The sequence below is a fragment of the Bubalus kerabau genome, chromosome 9 (genome assembly GCF_029407905.1).
Source record: "Bubalus kerabau isolate K-KA32 ecotype Philippines breed swamp buffalo chromosome 9, PCC_UOA_SB_1v2, whole genome shotgun sequence".
NCBI lineage: Eukaryota > Metazoa > Chordata > Mammalia > Artiodactyla > Bovidae > Bubalus > Bubalus kerabau.
Window position 1 is genome coordinate 83,819,474 of NC_073632.1, and position 24,602 is coordinate 83,844,075.

A 24,602-nucleotide genomic window follows, 5' to 3' on the forward strand; every position below is an offset into this window, starting at 1 on the left:
CCCAACCCCACACATCAGCTAGTTCCTAATAACACCCATTTTAGATCTTTTGGTCATCATTCATATTGGGTCATTAATAGCAACCTCCACAGAAACAGAAATGAAATCAAGAATTGAGTATTTATATACATGATGTCAAATAAAATTACTTTGCCAAGTGTTTCAGCCAAGAGTTGTCAGAAAATTAAACCAGAATTCATTGAGGAATGGATCTTCTGACACGTTTCGGATTTCAGTACTGCAAGCTTTCAGGCAAAGGAGGATAAAGAGGAGTTGTATTTGGCACTAAACCAACTTCCTCCCTCCTAGTGGAGGGTCTTTGTTCCTGTTACTAGTGACTCACTGGGTTACCTCAGTGAAGTAAGTCCCTTCCTCCTGGTGGGTCTTGGTTTCTCTATTCACCACAGATAATCCCTGTAAAGGACTTGAAGTTCCTAGATAAGAAGTAGAATTTCAGGAAAATTTGGCATCCATAGAGTGCTGAAATCTATGACATCATTAACCCAGTTCTCTTCGGAGTTATAGCCCACAAAGAACTTCTATTGTCTTCTCAAAACTAGCCCTGACAATAGCCTTGAAAGTATAAACATCACACTTGAATAATCTCAAAACTCAGCCCAGCATCACTAAAATTTGAAACAAGATTTAAAGCTACCCTGCAATAAATAAACTGCCATACTTACACAAGGCTATTTCAAAATACATTTAATATGGATTTTCTTTTTCAACAGAGCACAATGCTGGGAAAAGTAGAATGATTGTACAACAGGCACAAAATGTTCCAGTTCATATTAACCTATGATTCCCAGGCCTTAAAATTCCATACACTTTCAGAAATACACTGTGGCTGTTTCTTAAGAAAGACTCATGAACTGAGTTTGAGGTGAGCCAGGTATAGGTCCTCTTCTCAATTATCAAGACTGCCTCTGTCTAATCATGTTTCTCCTGCCCTGCCCCCGCCCCTCCTCCACCTCCGTCTCCACACCCCCCACCAATATCTTAGGATGTACATCTTTTGTCATCATGTGATATAAGAACACAAGCCACAGGCACAGTCCCACAGACTGTGTAACTCCAAGAGGTCAAATGTGCTCTCTCTATGAAGTTCATGACATGTGAATGTTGGCACCACAGCAAAAATTACACATAAATCTCCAAAACACCCCCACATAACCAGGATTCCTTTTCTCTCTGATAAAGAGACCTTATTTTTCTCCTGTGTGTCCACTCAGTGTTAATAATAGTCCTTTCTCTTTGCAGAGTTTTGTTCATCTCGGTAAGCTCTGTCACAGAAATTAGTTCCTTGTAGGAAGGAAAGTAATGACCAATCTAGATAGCATATTCAAAAGCAGAGACCTTACTTTGCCAACAAAGGTCTGTCTAGTCAAGGCTATGGTTTTTCCAGTGGTCACGTATGGATGTGAGAGTTGGACTGTGAAGAAAGCTAAGCTCCAAAGAATTGATGCTTTTGAACTGTGGTGTTGGAGAAGACTCTTGAGAGTCCCTTGGACTGCAAGGAGATCCAACCAGTCCATCCTAAAGAAGATGAGTCCTGGGTGTTCTTTGGAAGGACTGATACTAAAGCTGAAACTCCAATACTTTGGCCACCTCATGCGAAGAGTTGACTCATTGGAAAAGACCCTGATGCTGGGAGGGATTGGGGGCAGGAGGAGAAGGGGGTGACAGAGGATGAGATGCTGGATGGCATCACCGACTCGATGGACATGAGTTTGGGTGAACTCCAGGAGTTGGTGATGGACAGGAAAGCCTGGCGTGCTGCAATTCATGGAGTCGCAAAAAGTCGGACACGACTGAGTGACTCAACTGAACTGAACTGAAGGCTTGCCTGGAGAATCCCATGGACAGAGGACCCTAGCAGGCTATACTCCATAGGGTCACAAAGAGTTGGACACAACTGAGTGACTAACACAGGCTTTTATATCTCTTCGATTTCAATGCACTACCCAGATTTCCCCAATTTTTTATCTCCTTTCCCATAAGGAGAGTTTCTCCTTCTATACTCTCCCTTCCTCTTCCACTCTTTGTTTCTGATTTACCAAGAAAATTTTGATTGGTCTTGCCCATGTGTTAAATACTAGAAAGGGAAAAGTGCAGAGCCAGAGCTCTGATTCAGAAGGTGGAAAGAACAGTAAAAACTAGAGAAGGGCAGGGCTAAGAAAGCATCCTCATAGAGACCATCATTCCAGTGGTAGAATTATGGAAATGGGGGTAGAACTAAACTGACAGTTACAGACCACTCTGCCTCTGACTGCCATGAAAGAAAGTGAAGTCCTCAGTCATGTCTGACTCTTTGCGACCCCACAGACTGTAGCCTACCAGGTTCCTCCCTCCATGGAATTTTCCAGGCAAGGAAACTGGAGTGGGTTGCCATTTCCTTCTCCAGGGGATCTTCCCCACCCAGGGATCGAACCCAGGTCTCCCGCATTGCAGGCAGACGTTTTACCATCTGAGCCACCAGGGAAGTCCTAACTTTCTGACTGCCATGACCTCATTACAAATCCTCATCTTGGCAGACAAGATGGTACAGCAGTGATCTCAGGACAATTGGAAGCGACAGATATAACCATGGTCTTTCAGGCTTGTTGCTCCTGCTATTGCATTCCTAGCTCATGAAACCAGAGAGCAGACGTAAGCCATAAAAGGGATAATGGAAGCTACAGGGGAGATGAGGGGCCATAGCCAGGCAGCGATGCACAGGAGCTGGCAAATTCTGTTTTCAGAAGAGCACAAGGAGAGAGTGGTATGAGGACTGGGCATGTTCTTTTAAATCCATCATCTTTTATCAGCTTTACTAGCTCAGAAAGTTTCCTGAGGATAAAACCAAGGCCTGTCTGGGTCCTAGGACCACATGCTGCCCCTGGCCAGGGTCCATGTTTTGCTAAGTGACTGCCATAGGCTTATGAGGCAGGGCCCCTACAAACAGGGGCCCTGAGACTTTAAATCTTATAGACTCTCTTCTGAGAGTGATTATCGATAGTCAGGACCTAACAGTGTGGGTGTAAGGCAGGCCCAGGGCCAATCATGTCTCTGTCACTGACTGATTGTGCAGACTTTGGGCAAATGGCTTAAACATCAATTTCTTCATCTGCAAAGTGGAATTGTGAGGTTTAAATGGCAGAATGCAAACAGCCTACAACCTGGCATGTAATAAGGACTTGATAAGTATCATCATTACTATATGCTTGACTATCCATTGTTTTGGTGTTACTTGAGTTGAAAACATTTGTGAATGAAAGAAGGACAAATATCAGGTTAGGAGTTGGAAAAAAAATTCCAGTCATTGGTTTCAAATGACCAGCACCAGCCTTGGAACTTGAGTCACTACTGACTCTCACTTCTAAAAGCCACTGGAAAAGTACCACCCCCCATGCAGACTCCACCTCATTCTCCGCAGGTTCTTACTTCTTAGAAAAGGAGAATGATTTTCTAACTCAAAACCTGAGATATATGTCCTGACAAGTACAAGAGGACAATGGTATGGAATACTTCAGTCTGGTTCCAGTTTAATCATGCTAGAAAGTGAGCCCAGTCAAGGGGGACACCAAGGCTCTTTAGTGGCTCTCTCTCCACAACTCCAAGATGGCTGACACCTATTTCCAAAAGACACTGGCTGGGTGAAGACAGTGCTCTTAACATGCTACTTAATAGGACAGCTTAGTGATAAAGAACCAGCATGCCTTTGCAGGAGATATGGGTTCCATCCCTGGGTGGGAATATCCCCTGGAGAAGGAAGTGGCAACCCACTCCAGTATTCTTGCCTGGGAAATCTCGTGGACTGAGGAGCCTGCCCGGCTACAGTCGATGGGGTCGCAAGAGTTGGACATGACTTAGGGATCAAAACAACACCAATCAAGAATAAGAGTAATAAGTATTATCAGCCATTGACATCTTGGGGAGAACTATTATCAAGATCCCCTAAAAGGACTCCGAATAACAGCTTAGGGGAATGTGGCAAGGACAGTAAGGAACAAGAAGTGATTTGTAAATTGGTATGATACCTGAATGTGATGCCACCCGGACCCTTGATACACAGAAATGGAGATGGGAAATCAATCAAGTGAGGGAGGGTGTTGGTAGCGGTTTTGATTCCTAATTTTATCTAAGTCTGGTTTTGCCCCTGTGAATTTCAGGGCCGCGAAGTCTGACGTCACCTCCAGGTAGCCTCCCACCAGCCTGGGGTCCGGGGATGGCAGGAATGCAGCGGGTGAGGACCAAGAGCTGTGACTACATCTTTTTCTCGAAATCCCCCCAGGGGCCCAGAGTTGGACGCTCCCCTACGGGCTCATCACGTGTGCAGCCCAAGCAGTGCAAACCCAGCAGAGGTCTGTGGTCCCCGGGCGCTAGGGTGGTTTTTAGGGTTTTCTTTCTTTATGATTTCCCTTCTTGTTCTCCACAGTTGATGATTTTCTGCAGAAAAACGGCTGAGAAAAAGAACCTATTTCATTTCCAGTTCCCATCACTGCGATTTCCACATGGATGTGACGTTCAGTCCAGCTTCCGAAATGCCCAGGTGACTCACGCGGGGACACCCCGGGGCGGGGCGCAGGAGTTTCTTTGGCTGCGCGGCGGGGCGGGGCGGCGGGGCGGGGTCGGGGCGGGGCAGAGTGCATCTGGCTTCCCGCTCCTGCTGCGCCTCCTGCGCCCCCTAGCGGCGAGATCAGGGCTCTGGGAGTCTGGGGCTCGTGTCACGTGACTGGAAAGTCCCTGGGTGGAAATCCCCGCTGTCCGCGGGCGGTAAAACAGAAAGGGAAAAAAGAGAACTGGCAGTCGGCAGCCTTCGCGGCGGCCAAGTGCGACAAGCTAGGAGGCCGTGGGGGCGGAGCGGCGAGAGCAGCCGCCGGGAAGACTGCGGTGGCAGCAGCAAAGGAGATCTACACCCACCGACCGGCCCGCCGGAGAACTAGACCGAACCAGGCGTCCATGGGGAGCCGCCTCCACCCGGCCCCGACCTGAATTGCGACCCCAGCCTGCGGCGCACGCTTGTCTTGACCTGGACTTGGGATTTCTGAAGAGGATCGCGCGGCCCGAAGAGGTAACCCCGCGTCCCTGTGCCGTCTGCCACGGGCTCTCCCGGGACAAGGGCTGCGAGTGCGAATTTGGCAGCGACCCGCGGGCTGGCCCGGTCGATTTGGCCTTGGTTTTGCCGCTGTCCCAGAGGGAAGTTTGTTGGCCGTTTGTGACCCCTGTAGGTTCTGAGCTGCTGAGAGTGGAGGTGGCCGCCAGATGTTGGGGTGACAGCCTGTATTCTAGGATCCAGCCAACTGTTCCTTGCAGCTCATGCAGAGAACTTGAACGGCAGCTGCTTGGGGGAGAGTCGCCCCCGGAGCCGCTTGGTCCGGATGGTCATCGGTGCTTTGCTCTTCGGCTTGTCCCTTTTGGAGTCGAGCTCTGCATGCTTACGGCCACGTAGACCTTGCAGAAGCGCCTGGCCTCTTTCCAGACTGCAGCACTGGTCCAGAGGGGTGGGATGTCGCAGCGGCAGCAAACCCTAGGGGGCGGGGGACCCGGTCAGCTCTCCTTTCCCGGGAGGGCTTGCAGACACTCCGAGTGCAGCAGTGTCAGAGAAGTATGCATGGAGCAGGAGGTCGTCCGCCTGCCTTGGGGGGGGGGACGGCTGGGGTGACTCCAGTTTAGAGCATCTGCAAGCCCCTACCCCCAAGTCAGACTGTCTTTGTCAGCCGGGGTCGTCCCACATCCTGCCACCTGGCCTTTCAGGAAAGCCAGTGGTATTAAGTAAGGAAGGAGCTCAACTCTTGTTGAGACCGCTTTGTTTTCAGTTCTCCCTGCCTCTGATCTTTCCTCGGAAAGCCACTCTGGTCAACTCTCTCAGGGCAGCCTTTTGGGAGAACCGGTTTTTGAGTCTTCTGGACCACAGCCCCAATGTCCCAGATTATTAAGCAGCCAGTTACTGCTTCATTCATGTGTCCTAAGGTCCTTCTTTATTTTTTTCAATTCTTTGTACAATTTTTGAGTTTTTGAAGTAGTACTTTCTGAAAATTTCATATCTGTTGGTAGGCCAATGAGGTATCAGAAACATGAAAGAAATGTTATGGGTGATATTGTCTTTGCATATAAGGACATTACATTCATAGCTCAGAAATTCTTTATCACAAGTCAGATTATTCTTTAATCTTAAGTGTGGAGAAGTCTAAGTCCTGGACACTTAGGCAATGGGTATTGATTTCTTTTAAGAAGGCAATGCTGCAGGCCATTCGAGGCTACACCAATGAATGAGGTGACACTGGACTGTCAGATATTGACATTTGCATGTCTTGCCTGTGGTTCTAGCGCTCTCTATTTGAAAGATCTTAGGTGCAGAAGAAAATAATAGGACAGTCAGAAAAGCAAAAGGAGGCTACACCTCGTTTGTTTCGGATCTTCTTGCCTGTTTCCATGTGAGAGCAGCAGGCACTGCAGCCACAGGTGTGGTGTTGTGAGATTAACAAGGGGATGGGTTTAGAAGACAGGACTTCTAGGCAAAGCCCTGCTCTGGGATGGTGTGGAACCTACCTGAGCAGGACCAGTACTGCAGGTGCTGTAGCTGGAGACTATGATAGTCATGTGACTTCATGCTGGGGAATAAGGTTATCTTTGATCTGTTGCCTCAGCATCAAGCTGATGGTCAGGCAGTAGAAGCATGTGGTCAGGCCATGCTTGCTGAGTGATGGATGGACAAATGAATGACATCATGAAAGAGGCTTTTGCCATGCCACCAAGGGGGGAGCGTGTGTGATGTTTTTGTCCCTTAGTTGCGTCTGGCCTTGCCGTGATTTTGCCCAATTCCACCTGCAAGGAATGTCTGACGTCAAAAAGGAGAGATTACCATTTGACCCAGAGAATGACTTCTTCCAGGCATCATCTAGCTATCAGATTAAGAATCCGGATCTAAATCTACCACCAGAAGACTCCTCAGAAGCAACCTCGGAGTCATCTAGCCCACCTGTCTTCCTGGAGTGGGCCATGAGAATTTAGACCATTTTATCAATGTCTTTAAGAAAGCTGAGACCTACCCAGGACAGGCTTTCTTGTAACATACTTTTCTTCTCCCTCTTAACTTGGTTTAACTTTCTCATCTAGAGTCTTGCCCTAGAAAACAGTATGCTACAGGACTGGGATTAACAATCACAGTGAAACTTCCTAGAGGCTCTGTTCGTGCTCGGAAACTGTCTTTGTCCTCATCTTGGAAATTTGGATGGATGGCAGGGCACTCTGCTCAGGGTCAGTGAATGTCAGCTGGCTCTCCACAAAGAGATGAGCTGTAAAGTCCCATGTTAAATCAATTCACATCTTCCCATGCTATTGTCATGGATTGGAGATGCTGGGGTTATCCCCTTCCTCTTTCATTTGTCCTGAGTGGCCCCCTCTAGCTGCAACTTCTTTCCTTGTCTGCTTCCAAACTTTTATTTCTTTCCACTGGTTGGTTGTGCTTGAAGATTTCAGGATGAAGACAGGGTGAGAAATCAATCTGAGTATTGGTAGCTGGAAGATGATGATAAAATTGTGTTGGCGGTTGAGTTCAAGTAGTACAGTTAATTCCATCATTACATAGAATATAATTCTGTGCTTTTACTATCTGCCCTTGGAAATGTAGGATTTATTATTCTAGTATTGTTATTATTCTAATTATTCTTCTGATGTTGTAAAGTTCAGTGGAGAGGTTCTGAAAGACTGCTAACTGTTTGCTCTTAAAATTGGAAAGCATCTTGCTGGGAGTAGACTTTTTTGTTGGTTATAAAACATTCAATTTAACTCTCTATGTATATATATAAATAGCATTTTATAAGTAAATGCTTTATAAATGTTCCTTTTGGGGACTATAGAGAAAACTCCAATTGACACCCTACATAACAGCATAAAATTGCAGGATTTTCCACAAAATATTTGTTGTCTTTCCAGTATAGGGAGGGTGTGCTTGAAAGAGGTAAATCAAGACATGGACTAAAAAAAAGAGTTGCTTGGTGGTGCTCTTAGAAGAGGAGCTGACTTGCCAGGGCTACACTGTGCCTGTAACCAGCATTCAGGGCACCTCAAATCCAGTGTTTGCCCCTAGAACAACATCAGGATGAGAGAGGAGTTTCAGTCAGTTAGAAGGCACCGTACCTGTTGCTGACAGACAAGCTTGGCTCCCTGACAAACGTTACTGAAAACACGGGTTATTCCCCTCCTCCTCATTGCCCACTCCTCCTCTTGTTTAGACTAATCTTTAAAAATGATGTAACTTAAAACTGTCCAGTGTGAGTTCATCTTTGGGGCCAGCTAGTATCCTGGGAGTAGAGGTGACTAAGATCTTTTGCCTGCTGCTCAGGGTAATGACGAGATCAGACTGTGGGGTTTCCTGCAGGCAGGTATATAGGAGTCATATCAAAGTCAGACTAACGGCGTGGGGTTTTCTTTCCCTCCTCTTCAGGTATTGGAGAGCACCATGGCTGAGCAACTCCTTCCTCTGGCCTTGTATTTGAGCAATATGCGGAAAGCTGTGAAGATACGAGAGAGAACGCCAGCAGATATTTTTAAACCTGCCAATGGAATCATTCACCATTTTAAATCCATGCACCGATACACTCTGGAAATGTTCAGAACTTGCCAGTTTTGTCCACAGTTTCGGGAGATCATCCACAATGCTCTCATTGACAGAAACATCCAGGCTTCCCTGGAAAGCCAGAAGAAGCTCAACTGGTGTCGAGAAGTCAGGAGGCTTGTGGCGCTGAAAACAAATGGTAAGACGTGCTTTTGTCTAAGGGTTGAGGTGGCTCCTACCATGCTGCGTCCCTATTTATTAAAAGGCACCAGCCCCAAATCAAATCTCTTAAGACTATAGGTACCTTAGTATAGAGACACTCCAAGGGGCATGTGACAAAAGCAAGCTTGCTGTGTGAGTATTTGAATTAAGGGTGATTTCTAGTGCATGTTAGAGAGCAGAGCACACTGAACCTTGGAGAATGCATTTCTGGACACTGTGCGTTAGGTGTATGTGTAGGGTATGTATGCATGATTTCTGTATATAATTCTTGTGACTGTTTAATCATCTGTGAAATACCCTTCCCTTACGAGTAATGGAAATATCAAAAGGCTTTAAACAGTTTAGAAGAAAAGCATGGTGTGAAAATCAATAGTGTTTTCCACTGTCATTAGAAAATGCTCGTGATGATGGCCTTACACTTCTTGAATTGATGGCATTTTATGGGTTAACCAGTGGCTGTTGTCAGCTCCTCCCTTACCTAGGTTCTGCTGCCTGCAGTCCCAAGATACTAACTAGACAGATAAACCTGAGTTCTTAGTGCAGGTTTTAGTCCTCTATTTCATTCTTTTTAGGGATTCCTAGTACTGTACTGCATTTCTTGCTATCTGTGACTGTCTGCCCAATGGCTGTTTACGACTCATTGCTGTTTCCTGTTCTAAACTTCACTGCTTTTTTTTTTTTTAATTATTTCCTTTGAGCAAGAGTATGCACATCACAGAAACATTCAAGCCTAGTGTTAAATGTAGAAACAAAATTCTACTTTATAAATGTAGTTAATTATTACAAGCAGCAGTAGACTGCTTATTGTCTAGGTAAAAGCAGGAAACTCTTGCCCTTAGATCAGTGACAATCCTAAACCATCCCAATTATTTTGGTTGATATACATCTAAAGGCAAAATAATACATCTTCATTGACAGTGAGACCAGATGATAAGTATGTTAACTTAACTAAATGAATTGGTACCTTCACTTTGGCCGTTTTTGACTTGGGTAACTTGGCACTATTGAGGGACATGACTTTTTGCTTGGGTTTTGGGGGTTAAGTGCATCACCTCAACATTGTGCTTTTATTTTTGAAGCATAGATTCTTAGAAACATAGAAAACGGAGGCTACCCAGTGTTTACACTGGTTTTGGCATTAAATCAAGAGATGCTTAGAAGTAGGTAATTATGTTAAGTCATCATCAAGGGGTTTATATTCCTGACAGTTTGTGGTTTTAACTCTCCCATTTTGTTACAATAAGAGGTGGAGTCAACTTTGGGAGAGTTGAAAAGAAGAGATTCTGCCAAATTAGAAATGTGGTAATAAGAAAAAAACTATTTTATCATGAACTGAACTGAGATTTTAGGTTCAACTTGCTCTAGTTCCTTAAGGAAAAAAATGGAATATAAAAAGTAAATACTTGTCTGCAAAGATATGCATTTAAGTCAAGGATCATGCTACAAATAAAACTACAAAGCAAGTGCATTTTGATATCATTTTCTGAGAGATGGGGGTTTTGAGTCTCAGAGTCCTTTTATTTCACCACTTACAAGAAAATTCTTTAAAATTCTGGAAAAGGAAGAAAAAATATTTAGGGGAAGAGGAAAACAAACAACTTTTCCTTTCTGATTTTTATTAGCACCATTTTTTTTTTTAAGTCTTCCCCCTATAGGAAGGCTCTTCAAAGTCAATGATCTATTTGGGGAGGGGGTGATTCACAAGTTTGCATTTGAGGATATGAGACTGCGGTGAATGAGGAAGGGAGTAGGTGGTATAAAATTGAAACTTCATTTGAAAAATTCCAGCGTCTATTGGCTGCAGCGATTTCACTTGTATAATGAGTAGCCCTATTCCAGCTCACCCTGACCACACCCACTTGGAAAGTCCAGGGTGCACTTCGCAGTTTAAATGTCTACACACCAGAACAAAAAGTACAATAGCTGTTGCTCAATTGCTAGTCAAATAACTTAGCACTGGGGAATTCCAGATGTTACTTAGGGAATTTTATGCTGGTGCATCTCAATAAAGAACTGAAAGTAAGCACAAGAAGAAGAAAAAAAGCCTTATCTTTGCTCTAGATTTTGCAAAGGGGAAATTTCAACAGCTTGCAATTGTTGCCACACTTCTGCCAAGACACAAGACTTGAGCGATCTTTTTGGTTCATTTGTTTGAATGTTTGTTTAGCTAGTTTTTCTGACTATGTAAACTGAAAGGATATTGGCTGTGGATATGTTTGAGGGTAGTGGTGGTGGTGTTGTTTACAGTTTAATTAGGATATGATAAAATTTCAAATAGCCTCATTGCCCCATACAGCAATGTAAGGAAATAATTGAACTTTTCTTTATAAAAACAATTATGCACTTCCCAGAAGAGTCTAAAGAGTTAACTTTTTTAATATTAAACACTTCTCCGAAACGTTTATTCTTTGGAGGCAAAAAAAAAAAAAAAAAAAAAGCCATTTCATGAGTTGTGGATATTTAACCTATAAAAGTAACAAAGTGACAGAGTAAAATTAGATCTATCTTTTTCTCAAAAGGCTCAGAGTTCTTAAAGTGCCATCCGTAAACACTGACTCAATTTTCAAATGTAGATATCTAGGCACCCTTTAACTCTGAAAAGGGACTCTAATTGCTAGCAAGCGGGTTCACACAAGGCATTTATAGGCGGTGGGGGTGAGCAGGCTAGTAGGTAATTCTGTCTCAATCCCATTTTATAAATCAGGAGAGGAAACTCCCAGGCCCTGCATGCTGTGGTGGGGTGGTCAAGTCATTTACTCCTGAGTCATGGCCAGACGGTCCCTGTCTAGTAAGCGGAGCCAGAGCAGCTTCCTGGTTTGAGCATGTTGCTCTGGGTGTTCTCTCTCAGGGTCAGAGAGCAATAGGACCAGCATCTGAGCCAGAAAATCAGGGCTTGTTAGAAAGGAAGGGACTTCAGAGATCATAACCCAATGCCCTCATCTCACAAAGAGGAAAAATACTCAGAGGTTAAAAAATTCCCCACCGAGGGCAGAGCCAGACTGGAGTCAAGGTCTCCAGACTCTCAGTCCTTGGTTCCTTGGGCTTTGTTAGTAGCATTCATTACACAGAAGAGTTACAAGAATGATTTTTTATTTTTCCCTTAAAGCTGTCATCACCTAGTGAAATAGTACCAGCTGGTCCTTTGGCATTTGTTCACAAGCACTACTGGGTCCCCACTCATAGTAGCAGAGAGGCTGGTTTATTTTGGAAACCTCTGCTAGGCCTTAGATGTGGATTGCTAGAATTTGCTTCCCTTCTGTCCTCAGGTGACGGAAACTGCCTCATGCACGCGGCTTCCCAGTACATGTGGGGTGTTCAGGACACTGACTTGGTCCTGAGGAAGGCGCTCTTCAGTACCCTCAAGGAGACGGACACGCGCAACTTTAAATTCCGCTGGCAGCTGGAGTCTCTTAAGTCTCAGGAATTCGTGGAAACCGGGCTTTGCTACGATACCCGGGTATGTTGGGGTTCCTCCTCAAGCGTCTATTGACAGAGCTCCATGGTGGGAAAACTGCACCTCCGACCAGTCCCTGCTGTCAGGGAGCATATGGTTTGCTGGGTCACATGAACTTGGCTAAGCAGAGTCAATGGAAAACACCAGAAACCTCCCGTGGGATGAACCCAAGGCCCTTGTCACTGCTGGGAGGTTTCCAGGCAGCATCTTCCCAGCTGGAGAGTCATTTTAGAATGATCTTTCTGATCACGGGTTTTCCTGTGGCATTTTGGCTGTTTGGGGGGTTTGATGACCCTTCGCTTGCTTTACTGAGCCTGCCAGTCAGATTCAGAGGGCGCCTCCCCATCTTCGGTCACAAGGCTGGGACTTTGTGCACAAAGAGCTTGGCTTAGTGCTTCAGCAGGGATTTTTCTGAAAGCAGGTGCTGTCCCCCTGCTCCTCTGCTTCTGAGTTTGCCTTGAAGTGGGAAAAAGTAAAGGAACAAAACCAGAATTGGGGGGAAAATGGGTGATCATTTGAGTGATGATCTCAAGAAAGGGTAAGAGTAAGCTCAGTGATACCAGTGAATAATTATAGAGTGGAGCCAAAGTTGTTTTTTAATGCAGAGTACATTCAATAGTTTCTTTCCTCTCCCCTTAGAATTGGACCGATGAATGGGATAGCCTCGTCAAGATGGCATCCGCAGACACACCTGCGGCCCGAGGTGGACTGCAGTATCAGTCACTGGAAGAAATACACATATTTGTCCTTTGCAACATCCTCAGAAGGCCAATCATTGTCATTTCAGGTGAGATGCCTGCTGATGGCTTATCTGTATTTAGGTGCCTTTCAGGTTTAATCCCTCACCTCTTAGCGTGACCCAAGTTCCAGGCTAAATGGACTCCCGTGAAAGTCTCAGAGGGTCTTATCTTTTCTTTCTCTTTCCTTAAACAGACAAAATGCTGAGAAGTTTGGAATCAGGTTCCAATTTTGCTCCTCTGAAGGTGGGTGGGATTTACCTGCCTCTGCACTGGCCTGCCCAGGAATGCTACAGATACCCCATTGTGCTCGGCTATGACAGCCAACACTTTGTACCCCTGGTGACAATGAAGGACAGTGGACCTGGTGAGAAAACCAAGTATCTATTCACATTTGTAACTGCTGGTGAATCCTGCTACACCCTGTTCTTACTGAACGTCAGGGTTTGCTCTTTGGCTCCTTTTTGAAAGCCTCATTTAAGTGTATTAGTTTTATTTAAATATAGTATTCTGTCATTTGTTTGATTAGCAACAATAATGCACTAATCATAATGCCCCCCCACCCCCGCTTGTTTTGTGTGTCGTTTGGGACCTACTTTGAGCATGTTAGTGGCAAATAGGAGATAATGTCTATTACTGCCACCGTTTCTTAATTAACCCGTAATACAGTGCCTGGCCTTGGGCAAGTAAATGTCTGGCAGGCTAGCTATTACTGTACTAGCTTAATGTGGAACTAATAGGGTACTTTATAAATGCTTTAGGTACAATATTTTATTTCATTTCATCTTCACAGCATCCATGTGGATGCTATGAGCACTGATAGCCTTACTGTACAGATGAGGCACCTGAAGCTCAGAGAAGTTAAGTAACTTCCCTAATGTCACAGAGCTGGATAGTGGCAGAGTCAGAATCTGAACTCAGGTCAGTCTGAATCTGAAGTGCAGTAATTTAACCAATAAGACCCGCTGCTTGGAGGCTGCTTTATATTCTGTGAACTTCCTGGAAACAGTGTATTTTATATTAGAGTTTAGCACAGTTTGTTTCCCCATTTGATTTTGTGGCTAGATAATACTTTTCCATTCTGTAATTGCATCCTTTCTGCATTTTCAAAATGCAGTCGTTTTATATATATATGACCTCACACAAAATCTTGTTTAGTAGAATCATTTTGCTTACCTGTTATTTCTTTTTCCCTCAGAAATCCGAGCTGTTCCACTTGTTAACAGAGAGCGAGGACGATTTGAAGACTTAAAAGTTCACTTTTTGACAGATCCTGAAAATGAGATGAAGGAAAAGCTCCTGAAAGAGTACTTGATGGTGGTAGAAATCCCCGTTCAAGGCTGGGACCATGGCACCACCCATTTAATTAATGCTGCAAAGTAAGCAGTTTGTTTTTGGCTCTATCCTGTGTCATCTTTAAGCTGCTTCTGCCTCAGAGACCAATAATAAAGTTTTTTGAAGCCAGTTTCCTCCAACGTGAAACAAATTTAGGGGCTTGTGTGTGTCAGAGACAATCAGCTCAAGCGGCACTGACTTTAGTTTTCAAATAAAAACAAGGAATTTTTCCAGAGGATTGTCCTGTGTATCTGGATGCTTGGAAGCCAGCACTGTGGCTTCAAAAAGTGCATTCACATCAAGGATACTTTTTTTTCTTTTAATTGCCCTAGTGCTAGACTAACAAGTGAAAATTCTTAGAAACAAAAGCCTCATTCTCCTGGCTTCTGGGTAAGGCAGACACATCACATGCAGGCCGGGCTGTAGAATGTGTTTCTGTAGCAGCCACATGAGTTGGCCACGTGGATCAGGGAGGAGAGACCCAGAGTGCGGGTTTACAGGTATCAAGATTGTAAACACTGGCTTGATGATAAAGAGATGCCTGTTTCCTAGAACTTGAAGTGCACAACACCGAGAAGGCCTAAGCTAAACAATTTCTTAGCGTGGAGATGAACAAATTTCAGTGAGTCAGAAGTCAGTACAGAGTGCCTGTGGGTGCGTCCGCCTCTTAGTTACTGCTCATGGCAGTTAATGCTGATAGGCACCACATACACATTTAAAATTAATAACAGCAAAATACAGAATGCAACATTCCCGTATAGTTTGTGCTGGAAAGTAGACTCATCCCAAATGAATACCCTGAATAATGTTTCAGTAGAAATCTGATCTCTGAGAACTTAGATAGTAAAAGTAACTATTTCAAAGAGGAATAGAATAAGTATAGCAGCAGTCCCCAAGTAACCCTTTCTTTAGCATTATCTGTAATTTGGGGTGGACCAAAATTAATTAAATGAGACTGATTCTCAGAATAGTGATATCTTCTCAGCATTACTGGACTGTGTTACGTTAGAGGTGAAAACTATCACGACTGCATTTCAGTGGGTGGGTAGAAAGTTATTGCCACAATCCATATTTTCAGCTTGCTCTATGAGCCAATGATGTAAAATTGTGTGTGGGTCTGTGTGTGTGTGTGTGTGTGTGTGTGTGTGTGAAGTCTCATATTTTTCCTTTTGTTCTTTAGGTTGGATGAAGCTAACTTACCCAAAGAAATAAACCTGGTAGATGATTACTTTGAACTTGTCCAGCACGAGTACAAGAAGTGGCAGGAAAACAATGAGCAGGGACGGAGAGACACACACCCCCAGAATCCTCTGGACCCTTCCATCCCCCAGCTTTCTCTCATGGAAATCAAATGTGAGACACCTAACTGCCCATTCTTCATGTCTGTGAACACCCAGCCTTTGTGCCATGAGTGCTCAGAAAGGCGGCAAAAGAACCAAACGAAAGTCCCAAAGCCCACCTCCAAGCCGAGCCCCGAGCTGCTCCCCGGCCTGGTACTTGGGACCTCCCGGGGGGAGGTCTGGAGTCCTGCGGAGCCCACCGGAGGCCCCCACTCAGCCCCTCCGACGGCACCCAGCCTCTTCCTCTTCAGCGAGACCACGGCCATGAAGTGCAGGAGTCCCGGCTGCCCCTTTACCCTCAACGTGCAGCACAACGGCTTCTGTGAGCGATGCCACAATGCCCGGCAGCTGCCAGCAGGCCACCCTGCGGACCCCACACGGCTTCGCGACCCGGGCAAGTGCCGAGCCTGCCTCCAGGATGTCACCAGGACGTTTAATGGCATCTGCAGTACTTGCTTTAAAAGGACTACAACCGAGGCTGCCCCGAACCTCAGCTCCAGTGGCTCCCTGTCCTGCCACCAGCGCTCCAAGTCCGACCCCTCGCAGCTGGCCCAGAGCCTGTCCCCACACGCCTGCCGCAGAGCCGGGCCTGAGGCGTCCCCAGCCACACGGACTCCAGGGGACAAGATGGGGACCAGCAAGTGCAGGAAAGTGGGCTGCATGTACTTTGGGACCCCAGAGAACAAAGGCTTTTGCACGCTGTGTTTCATCGAGTACAGAGAAAATAAACGTGAGTGTGACGATGGGTTTCCTATCCTCTGTTTTTAAAACTCCCGAGTAGAAGGCTGTATGCGCCTTAACTTCAAGAAGGGAGCCCCTCTGGGCTGTGGGGGAGAGTGTGGCTTGCCTGGGGGCAGAATCCCAGTAGTTCTTCTAGCATGCTTGGAAGTAAAAGCACAGAATAGCATGTTCCAGGACCCACAGAACTCTGTGCAGAGTTCAGAGGATTTGTTTTATAAGGTCATGCAATGCAGTGTTTGTAAGGTAGAGTTCAAACAAGACTTCTTTTGAAACTCAAGCGAACTAGAGAAAATTCAAAATCTGAAGAGAAGTAACTGAAAAGAGGGCTTCCCTGGTGGCTCCAATGGTAAAGAATCCGCCTTCAATGCGGGAGACCTGGGTCTGATCCCTGGGTCGGGAAGATACCCTGGAGAAGTGAATAGCTACCCTCTCCAGTATTCTTCCCTGGAGAATTCCATGGACAGAGGAGCTTTGTGGGCTACAGTCCATGGGGTCACAAAGAGTCTGACATGACTGAGCAACTAACACTTTAGGGCTTCCCTGGTTACTCAGAGAGTAAAGAGTCTGCCTGCAATGCAGGAGACCTGGGTTCAATCCCAGGGTCAGGAAGATACCCTGGAGAAGGAAATGGCAACCCACTCCAGTATTCTTGCCTGGAGAATCCCATGGACAAAGGGGCCTGGCAGGCTACAGTCCATGAGGTCACAAAGCGTCAGACATGACTGAGCGACTGACGCACACAGACAGCTGGCAAGAGGGCGGTCTCCACTGACTACATAAGAATGCCTTTGTGGTTTTAGAAATATCAAATCTGAAAGAAGGATGGGCACTTAATGTCTCTGCTTGTTCTGTGGCTGTGACCTACCTGTACAGCATGTTCCAAAGGGAGAGACTTGTAGAGTCAAAGATGTTTTAATTACAGTGTTATTTCTGTTGTTTATTTTGCTGAGTGTAGAAAGGTTGTTCTCCTAGAGTGCAACCGGCCTAATCTGTGTCAGTAAACTGTCCTGCTGGGTGGCCCATAGGTGTTCCTGATGAGCCTCCACTCTCTTGCAGATTTAGTCACTGCCTCCGGGAAAGCCAGTCCCACAGCCTCCAGGTTCCAGAACGCAGTCCCCTGCCTGGGCAGGGAATGTGGCGCCCTTGGTAGCACCGTGTTTGAAGGATACTGTCAGAAGTGTTTCATTGAAGCTCAGAATCAGAGATTCCATGAAGCAAAAAGGACTGAAGAGCAGCTGGTGAGACCTCTCAAGGGACTTCCCCCTCTCCTGCAGGCCCGGCCTCCTTCCCAGGGTGATAAGTGGGCTTTTCTCCCTGCCGAGTTCCAGGGAAAAACCAGGGGAAAAGTCAGCCTGGCCCCCAGACTTGGACGTGCAGCAGTTCCTATTGATTTTCATGGCCTAAGTTTACTTTTGAATTCATTTGAAGAAGCAAATGAAACTAGCCATGGAATAAAACCCACGAAAGCCTCTGAGAAGCCAGATGTTGATCAGAGACTTCTTGGATTTGTAGCACAAGTACAGACCTCTTAGTGGCCAGCAGGCTCCTTAACTAATAACTTATCCTCTGTCATGAGATCCAAGGAGGAGGCAGATTGCCCCGGGTGCCTCCACTTACTGGCCAAAAGAAAGCAAGCATTTATTGATAGATGCCTTGCCTATTGGTTGTTGGATGGTAGGGAATGTCTGAGTGACAGTAGCTTATTATTCACACAATTACTGTTCATGCGATTACCATTCATGCAAATGGAAGCTGGCCTCTGTGTTAGGGTTGGTGGTTCCCCTGGGCCTCCCTGGGGCCAAGGTCTGATTTCATGGGATGGGGAAAAGCGGTCCTTGGAGACTCCAGCCCACAGGCTGCCACCTGTCCCCTTGGGCAGGCAGATGCCCCTCACTTTACTGGGCCCTTTGTAGGACCCACACTGTCAGTTGAACAGGGCACCGTGTTCTCCCTGCACACATGATGACAGTTCTCTCTGCTCTCTCCACCCAGAGGTCAAGCCAGCGCAGAGACCTGCCCCGAGCCTCACAGAGCGCCTCCAGGTCCAAGTGTGCACGGTCCACCTGCCGGAATGTGCTGGCCTGCTGCAGCCAGGAGCTCTGCATGGAGTGCCAGCACCTCGGCCAGCGAGCGGGAACCAGCACCCGTCGGCCAGAGCACACCCCAGAGGAGCCCCCAACGCAGCGCTGCCGGGCCCCCGCCTGCGACCACTTCGGCAATGCCAAGTGCAATGGCTACTGCAATGAGTGCTTTCAGTTCAAGCAGATGTACGGCTAACCCAACCCAGGGGGCCAACCCCAGACCCGGAGGGACCTAGAACCTTAGCCCGTGGGGCACCCCGGTGCCACTCCCGAGGGCCCTGCCCTGCAGGCTGAGCCTGGGCTGTCTGTGAGCCAGGGACGAAAGAAACGCTCGGTCACCGGCCAGGAATCTGAGCACAGCATGTGACGGGCCGCGGGTTGCACAGGGTCAGCCTGGAGCTGCTGCTCCTTCTCCCCTTCCGAGCAGAAGGCTGGGAACCTCCAAGCCAGGACAGCCCCACCATCTTTAGAGAAAAGGGAAAAGATGCAGGATCCGGCTGGACTGGGAAACCCAGAGCCAGTCCCCTGCCCTCCCTCAGCATCTCTCGGAGACCAGGAGCTGAGGCCTCAGGGCCCGCAGGCCCTCTGCTGGAAACTCAGGAAGCTCAGGGAGCACAGGCTCAGACACAGACTCAGAGACAGACCTAGAGCATCAGTCAGTCGCGGTTTTGCCCTACTGGCCTCACTCCTCTCCTACGGACACGGCACAAGCAGAACCATCCACAGACTGTGATGCTGAGGCTGAACACAATCATGAAGAAAAGCAAACCAGCTGCTCTTTACGATATGCACCTTTCAAGACTCAGAACATCTTAGCAGGCAGATGTGTAACTCTTGGTTACGGCTGTCTTCTAAAGTTAACTCGAACTGAGATGTGCATACATTGTGTACATATATCACGGCCCCTTATATTCTGTATGAGGGAATTTTTTTTTTTTTGGTCATGTTGAGATGCTGCCCTAGAAGTTTTAAGTAACAGGACTGACTAATAATAATAACCTATTTTCTGGTTGTTGTTGGGGCAGGAACCTCTCATAGACAGCTTGCATGAACCCCACTGGCTGCTCTGTGGAATGGAAATTCCTGTGTAAATCACTTTATTTATTTTATTACAAACTTTAAGGTTATTTAAATGAAGATGTTTCTTCTGGTCTTCAGAAAATGCTTGCTGTAGTGTCCTCTTGAGATAAAATAAGACTGACTATCAGAAGCAGGCAAGTTCCTGATAATGGTGGGGGAGTCACCTTTCTCCATGCACTTTGCTTGCCTTCCCTAGGAAAGAAACAGTCTCTCCCACAGTAAATCTATTAAAATCTCACGCTTTCTCATGAGACTTTTGGCCAGAGCCACTTTTAAGCCCTTCAATGAGAAGCCATTCTCTACAGTGTATAAATGGTTCTGTGTATCCTACCTCCTCAGAGAGACGATTGGGAAGGAGCAGAGATGAGATCGGGGAAGATCACGGGGAACGATGTTGCCTTTGATGAAGGGTTTGTTTGCTGTGTTGATGCTGTGTCATGGGATGTGGGGCAGTGACCTCGCAGCCAGCTTAGCACTGGAACAGCACAACCTTGTAACCATGAGTATGAGGAAACCTCTGTCTGTCCTTGGCCCGCAGCTTCTCTGTGTGTTTTGTGTTACTGTCATACTTGTGCTAGGAAAAAAAAAAAAAAAAAAGAAGCACATTGTCCCCAGAGGTAAAGGCTGCTATTTTTTTGTTGTTGGTCTGGACTTACAACCTGAAAATCTTGCCTAATGCTCCATAGCCTTTACTGGTCTGACATGATGTGTTTTCCTCTTGAAAATCCATATACCTTTTCCCTTGGCATATCCCTTTATGTCTTTCTAAAGATTTCAAATAAACGTCAGTGTTTTCATTTAGTTCTTTTAAAGTTTCTATTTTAATATTTTATGTGTATCAATATTTTCATTCTTAATGTGAATAAATGGAATATTTATGCTTATTATACAAAACATTTGAAATTTGCACATTTAATTGTCTCTAATAGAAAACTGTTGACTCTCCTCTATTGGCTTTCTTCAAGTTTTCCTAAATTTAAATGTAACTTTTCACAAAAGTCAAAATTAAAAAGTAAATTATTTAAGAGCAAATTTGGATGTTTTCTATTTATGAATGATGAAAGAAAAGGGCCCCCCATACTAAGATCATGCTTCCCAAACAGTTGTTTCAATGTGCACCTGGTCAGGGGGTACATCTCTCACCCATAGGTAGTAAGAGAACCTGCTCTTAAGGGTAAGGCCTCTGGTTTAACAGGGAAGATACTGAGGCCCAGAGGGGAAGTGGGCAGGACCTGCCAGTGCCTGTTCCCATGAGATGCAAGGTCCCTGTGCTCCTACGAAGGCTCCTGCCCTCAGCTTTACTGAAGTGCAGAGAGCAAAGACAAGAGGGAGGAGCAGAGAGAGACAGAAAAGGAAAGAAATCAGAGGGGAGGAAGGAGTGTAAGACTCCAGGGTCAGATCTCAGAAGAGGTGACCTACCGCTGTGGTGGCCGTGAGGACTGGTGACCCCAGTGTCCTGGGAGATTATAAATAACCCAATCTTCCACCCAATACAAGTATGCCCATAGAATATCAATGCTGAAGAACTGTGCAGCTCCTGGGATCTTTTTTTTTTTTTTTAAAGCTCCTCAGGAGATTCTAATCATCAGCCATATTTTAGAATCATGCCTTTAAAGAAATATTTATAATATTTTTAAACTTACTGTGGGAACTTTTGACATACGAGAAGTATGTTGTTGAGAGTACAAAGTAGTTGAGAGTGTTATGAACCCTCATATGTCCATCCAGTTTCAATAATCAACACCTTGCCAAATTTGTATGTCACCTTCTCTCTTTTTTTTTTTTTTTTTGACTATTTCAAAGCAAATTTCAGATACTGTGTTCTCACACTCACCAATACATCAAGCATATATCTCTAATCTATAAAATTATGTTCTTTTTCTATAACCACCATTACTACCCCCGGCTAAATTAACTTTTAATAACATCCAACCCTAAGTATGTATTCTATAATAATTTCTCAGATTGTCCACTATACAGAGTCCTATTGCTTTGGGTTACTAACATTTCTTAAGACTCTTTTATTCTCTAACACTCCCTCTTTAAAATATCATGCTATTTGTTAAGACAATTAGGTCATTTGTTCTGTAGCCAGCTCACATTCTGGATTTGGTGTTTTGCTTTCTTCTGGTGTCATTTCACTTATTTTTCAAGACTTCTTATTAGATTCTGGTTCAATCAGACAAGAATTGTTCACAGCGATGCTGTGTGTATCCCAGCCTGTCTGAGCTCTATGAATGCTTGCCCAGAGGAATCACAAAGCCTTGAATCGACCTCTTTTCTTTTTCTCCATTCTTCTCCATCTCTTACCTGGCATTAAAAATTACAATCCTTCAATCAGCATGATGAACATAAGCATTTGACCATAAGTCATCAGGATTTCTAAAATAGGAAGTGACTTATAATTAGCAAATTATCTGACTCAGAGAAATGGCACACAGACCCACATAGGGCAGGTTTGGAGGGCAACGAGGGAGCCACTTGGGGTACATTCCAGGCCGGAGCAGTAGATGGACCTTGGGTCTGGCAACCCTATAAAGCCTGTACACAGTTTTCTATTGGGGTGTATACACTATTTTTCCAAAGTGGAAACAGTGGCTTTCTTCAAAATCTCAAATTGATGACTTTCCAAAAACTCAAAGGACCTAGGCCTAGAGGGCTGAAAAAATAAGACTTGGAAGGAACAAGCTTTGCTTCAGCTTGCCCGGCTCTTTCCTTCTAACACTGTGGAATGTCACTTTCATACCACACACAGGTGGAAGCTCAGATCACCCACACCTGAGCTTATAATACTTTATCCCTGCCCTCTTCCTCACATGCTCAGGGAAGGGCATTAGCAGCTTCCAAGCTACCTCTAGATTTTGCCCCCTCCTCCTATATCCAAACTTCTGTGAAGTGTGTCTCTGAAACACCTATCAAATCCATACTTCCTTCCCTTTCCTTCTGCTGCTCCAGCTTGGGCCCCAGCCTCCTGCTGTCTTTTTTTTTTTTTTTTTATGTGCCTAGCCTCCCCTTTCTAGCCCACTCTCTTACTAGTTACCTATGCTTTTAAATCACAGACCTGATGATGCTTCTCCTTTAATTAAAACTCCCCAATGGCTTTCCACTGCTCCTAAAGCCGAGTGCATGTGACCAAGAGATGCAGAAAGAAAATAGGAAACCTCTGAGCTCATTTTGCTGATGTTTGATATATGAGTTACTACTGGTGTTCTCCCATTGTCAGCATCAGGGGACCAGCCATCCAAGCAGTCTCGAAGCAACTGTAGATTGCTCAGCTCAGAGGGGATAACAAAGGTGCCTTCATTCACTGACTTTCTGCATCTTGATACAAATAAAATTGGACCTCGTTACATGATGTTGTTACCAAAACTGGTGTACCTGTGCCACCTGGACACTTTCTTACCTGCACATTTAAACTCAGAAACCAAATATTCTAGGCTGGTTAAAAACTATCCAAATGAAGAGTTTCAGGGGGTTTTGAACTCACTTGTTGGTGGCTCAGACAGTAAAGCGTTTGTCTACAATGTGGGAGATCCGGGTTTGATCCCTGGGTTGGGAAGATCCCCTGGAGAAGGAAATGGCAATCCACTCCAGTACTATTGCCTGGAAAATCCCACGGACAGAGGATCCTGGTAGGCTACAGTCCACGGGGTCGCAAAGAGTAGGACATGACTAAGCGACTTCACTTTCACTTTATTGGGAATATCAATATATCTTTACACCTTCCCAACTAATTGGCATCAAAGAAGACTGGAATTTACCAGCTGCATTTTGACAAAAACCTTTCCATAACTGACAGCTGAAATTGAAATTTAACTCATTACAAATAAGGAGGCACAATGATTTTTTTTTCTTTCTCTCCATCTTCTATTGTTTTTCTATCTTCTGCAGGCATATGTTATAAACATATTTTTGGATTTCATGGAGTCCCTGACAGAGTCTTAAGGACTCCCAGAGACCACCAAGACCACACTTGAAAAACCTCTGCTTTAGAACAACAATTTTTTTAACTTCTTATTTTTTAATTGGGGTATAGCCAATTAACAATTCTGTGATAGTTTCAGGGGAACAGCAAAGGGGCTCACCCATACATATACGTGTATCCATTCTCCTCCAAACTCCCCTCCCATCCAGGCTGCCACTTAACATCGAGCAGGGTTCCATGTGCTATACAGTAGGTCCTTGTTAGAACAACAATTCTTCACCAAGGGTTCCCACCACACCAGTAACACCTGCAGAAATGTTTTGAGGATTCTAGTGTCCATGCCCTGCCCCCGCTGGGAGTTAACCGCATACAACTGTCCCTCTCTGTGCTCAGGGGATTGGTTCCAGGACGCCAGCAGATACCAAAATCCAGGATGCTCAAGTTCCTTATATAAAATAGTGTCCTACAGTTAGTGTCCTTATCTGTGGACATGGAACCTGCGAAGGGAGGGTCAACCACACTGCAGGGCAAGACCTGGGTAGAAAGGACTGCACCAAGCCCTGGTTTAGAAGACCCTCTCTAAGCAGTGGACTCTGTGTTTTTTTGACTAAGTGCCCTCATAAACAATTTTTGAGCAGGTACTCCCACTATATGTAAATTTGGGGTTTTTTTTTAATAAATGATATATATTTATTACTATATCATTATAGCCTGTGCTTTGTGAAACATGCAAAAGATTAAGAGATAAAACTAAGTCAAAGAAATCCTACCACTTTCCTGCCAGAAATCCTCTGCACACACTTACCCCCAGAGAATCCTCTGCACACACTTTGGAGATAGCTGCCAGCTGCCAGAGAACATTCTGCAGAGGTTTCTACCTCCCTGCCTTTTCTTGGCAAGTCTCTCCGGATGCCCTTCCCTCCTTCACTCCCCTCAGCCTTCTCCCTTCATCAGAAGCTGGCAGAGTTCCTGTCTTCTCTTCCATATGAGCCCACGTATCATGAAAAGAACCTAATCAATACTTTGTTTAAAAAAAAAAATAGGTTCAAACCCTGGCCCTATTGCCTATTAGTTATATAGACTTATAATTAGTTATATGGACTTAAGCTGGTTAGTTATATGGACTTATAATTAGTTATATGGACTTC

The 24,602-nt window shown here is 45.3% G+C and overlaps 1 protein-coding gene and 1 long non-coding RNA gene across 2 annotated transcripts; one reads left to right on the top strand and one right to left on the bottom strand.

Moving 5' to 3' along the window:
* Window positions 1-4,730: 4,730 nt before the first annotated feature.
* TNFAIP3 (TNF alpha induced protein 3) lies at window positions 4,731-20,129 on the top strand. The gene is made up of 9 exons (XM_055535737.1): window positions 4,731-5,053; window positions 8,429-8,738; window positions 12,028-12,218; window positions 12,855-13,002; window positions 13,149-13,319; window positions 14,151-14,331; window positions 15,468-16,357; window positions 17,425-17,606; window positions 18,361-20,129. The coding sequence occupies exons 2-9, from the start codon at window positions 8,444-8,446 to the stop codon at window positions 18,643-18,645; spliced, it is 2,343 nt and encodes a 780-aa protein (XP_055391712.1). The 5' UTR covers window positions 4,731-5,053; window positions 8,429-8,443; the 3' UTR covers window positions 18,646-20,129.
* Window positions 12,550-24,289, bottom strand: LOC129620065 (uncharacterized). Its single transcript, XR_008698360.1, has 3 exons — window positions 24,260-24,289; window positions 14,129-14,225; window positions 12,550-12,671 (listed from the first exon to the last, which is right to left on the bottom strand). It is a non-coding gene; the product is annotated as an uncharacterized LOC129620065 (long non-coding RNA).
* Between the last annotated feature and the right edge of the window lie 313 nt (window positions 24,290-24,602).

Coding starts and splice junctions, on each gene's coding strand:
- TNFAIP3 (XM_055535737.1), top strand. CDS start 8,444: ATGGCTGAGCAACTCCTTCCTCTGGCCTTGTATTTGAGCAATATGCGG. Junction 14,332..15,467: donor CATTTAATTAATGCTGCAAA/GTAAGCAGTTTG, acceptor TTTGTTCTTTAG/GTTGGATGAAGCTAACTTAC. Junction 17,607..18,360: donor AAAGGACTGAAGAGCAGCTG/GTGAGACCTCTC, acceptor CTCTCCACCCAG/AGGTCAAGCCAGCGCAGAGA.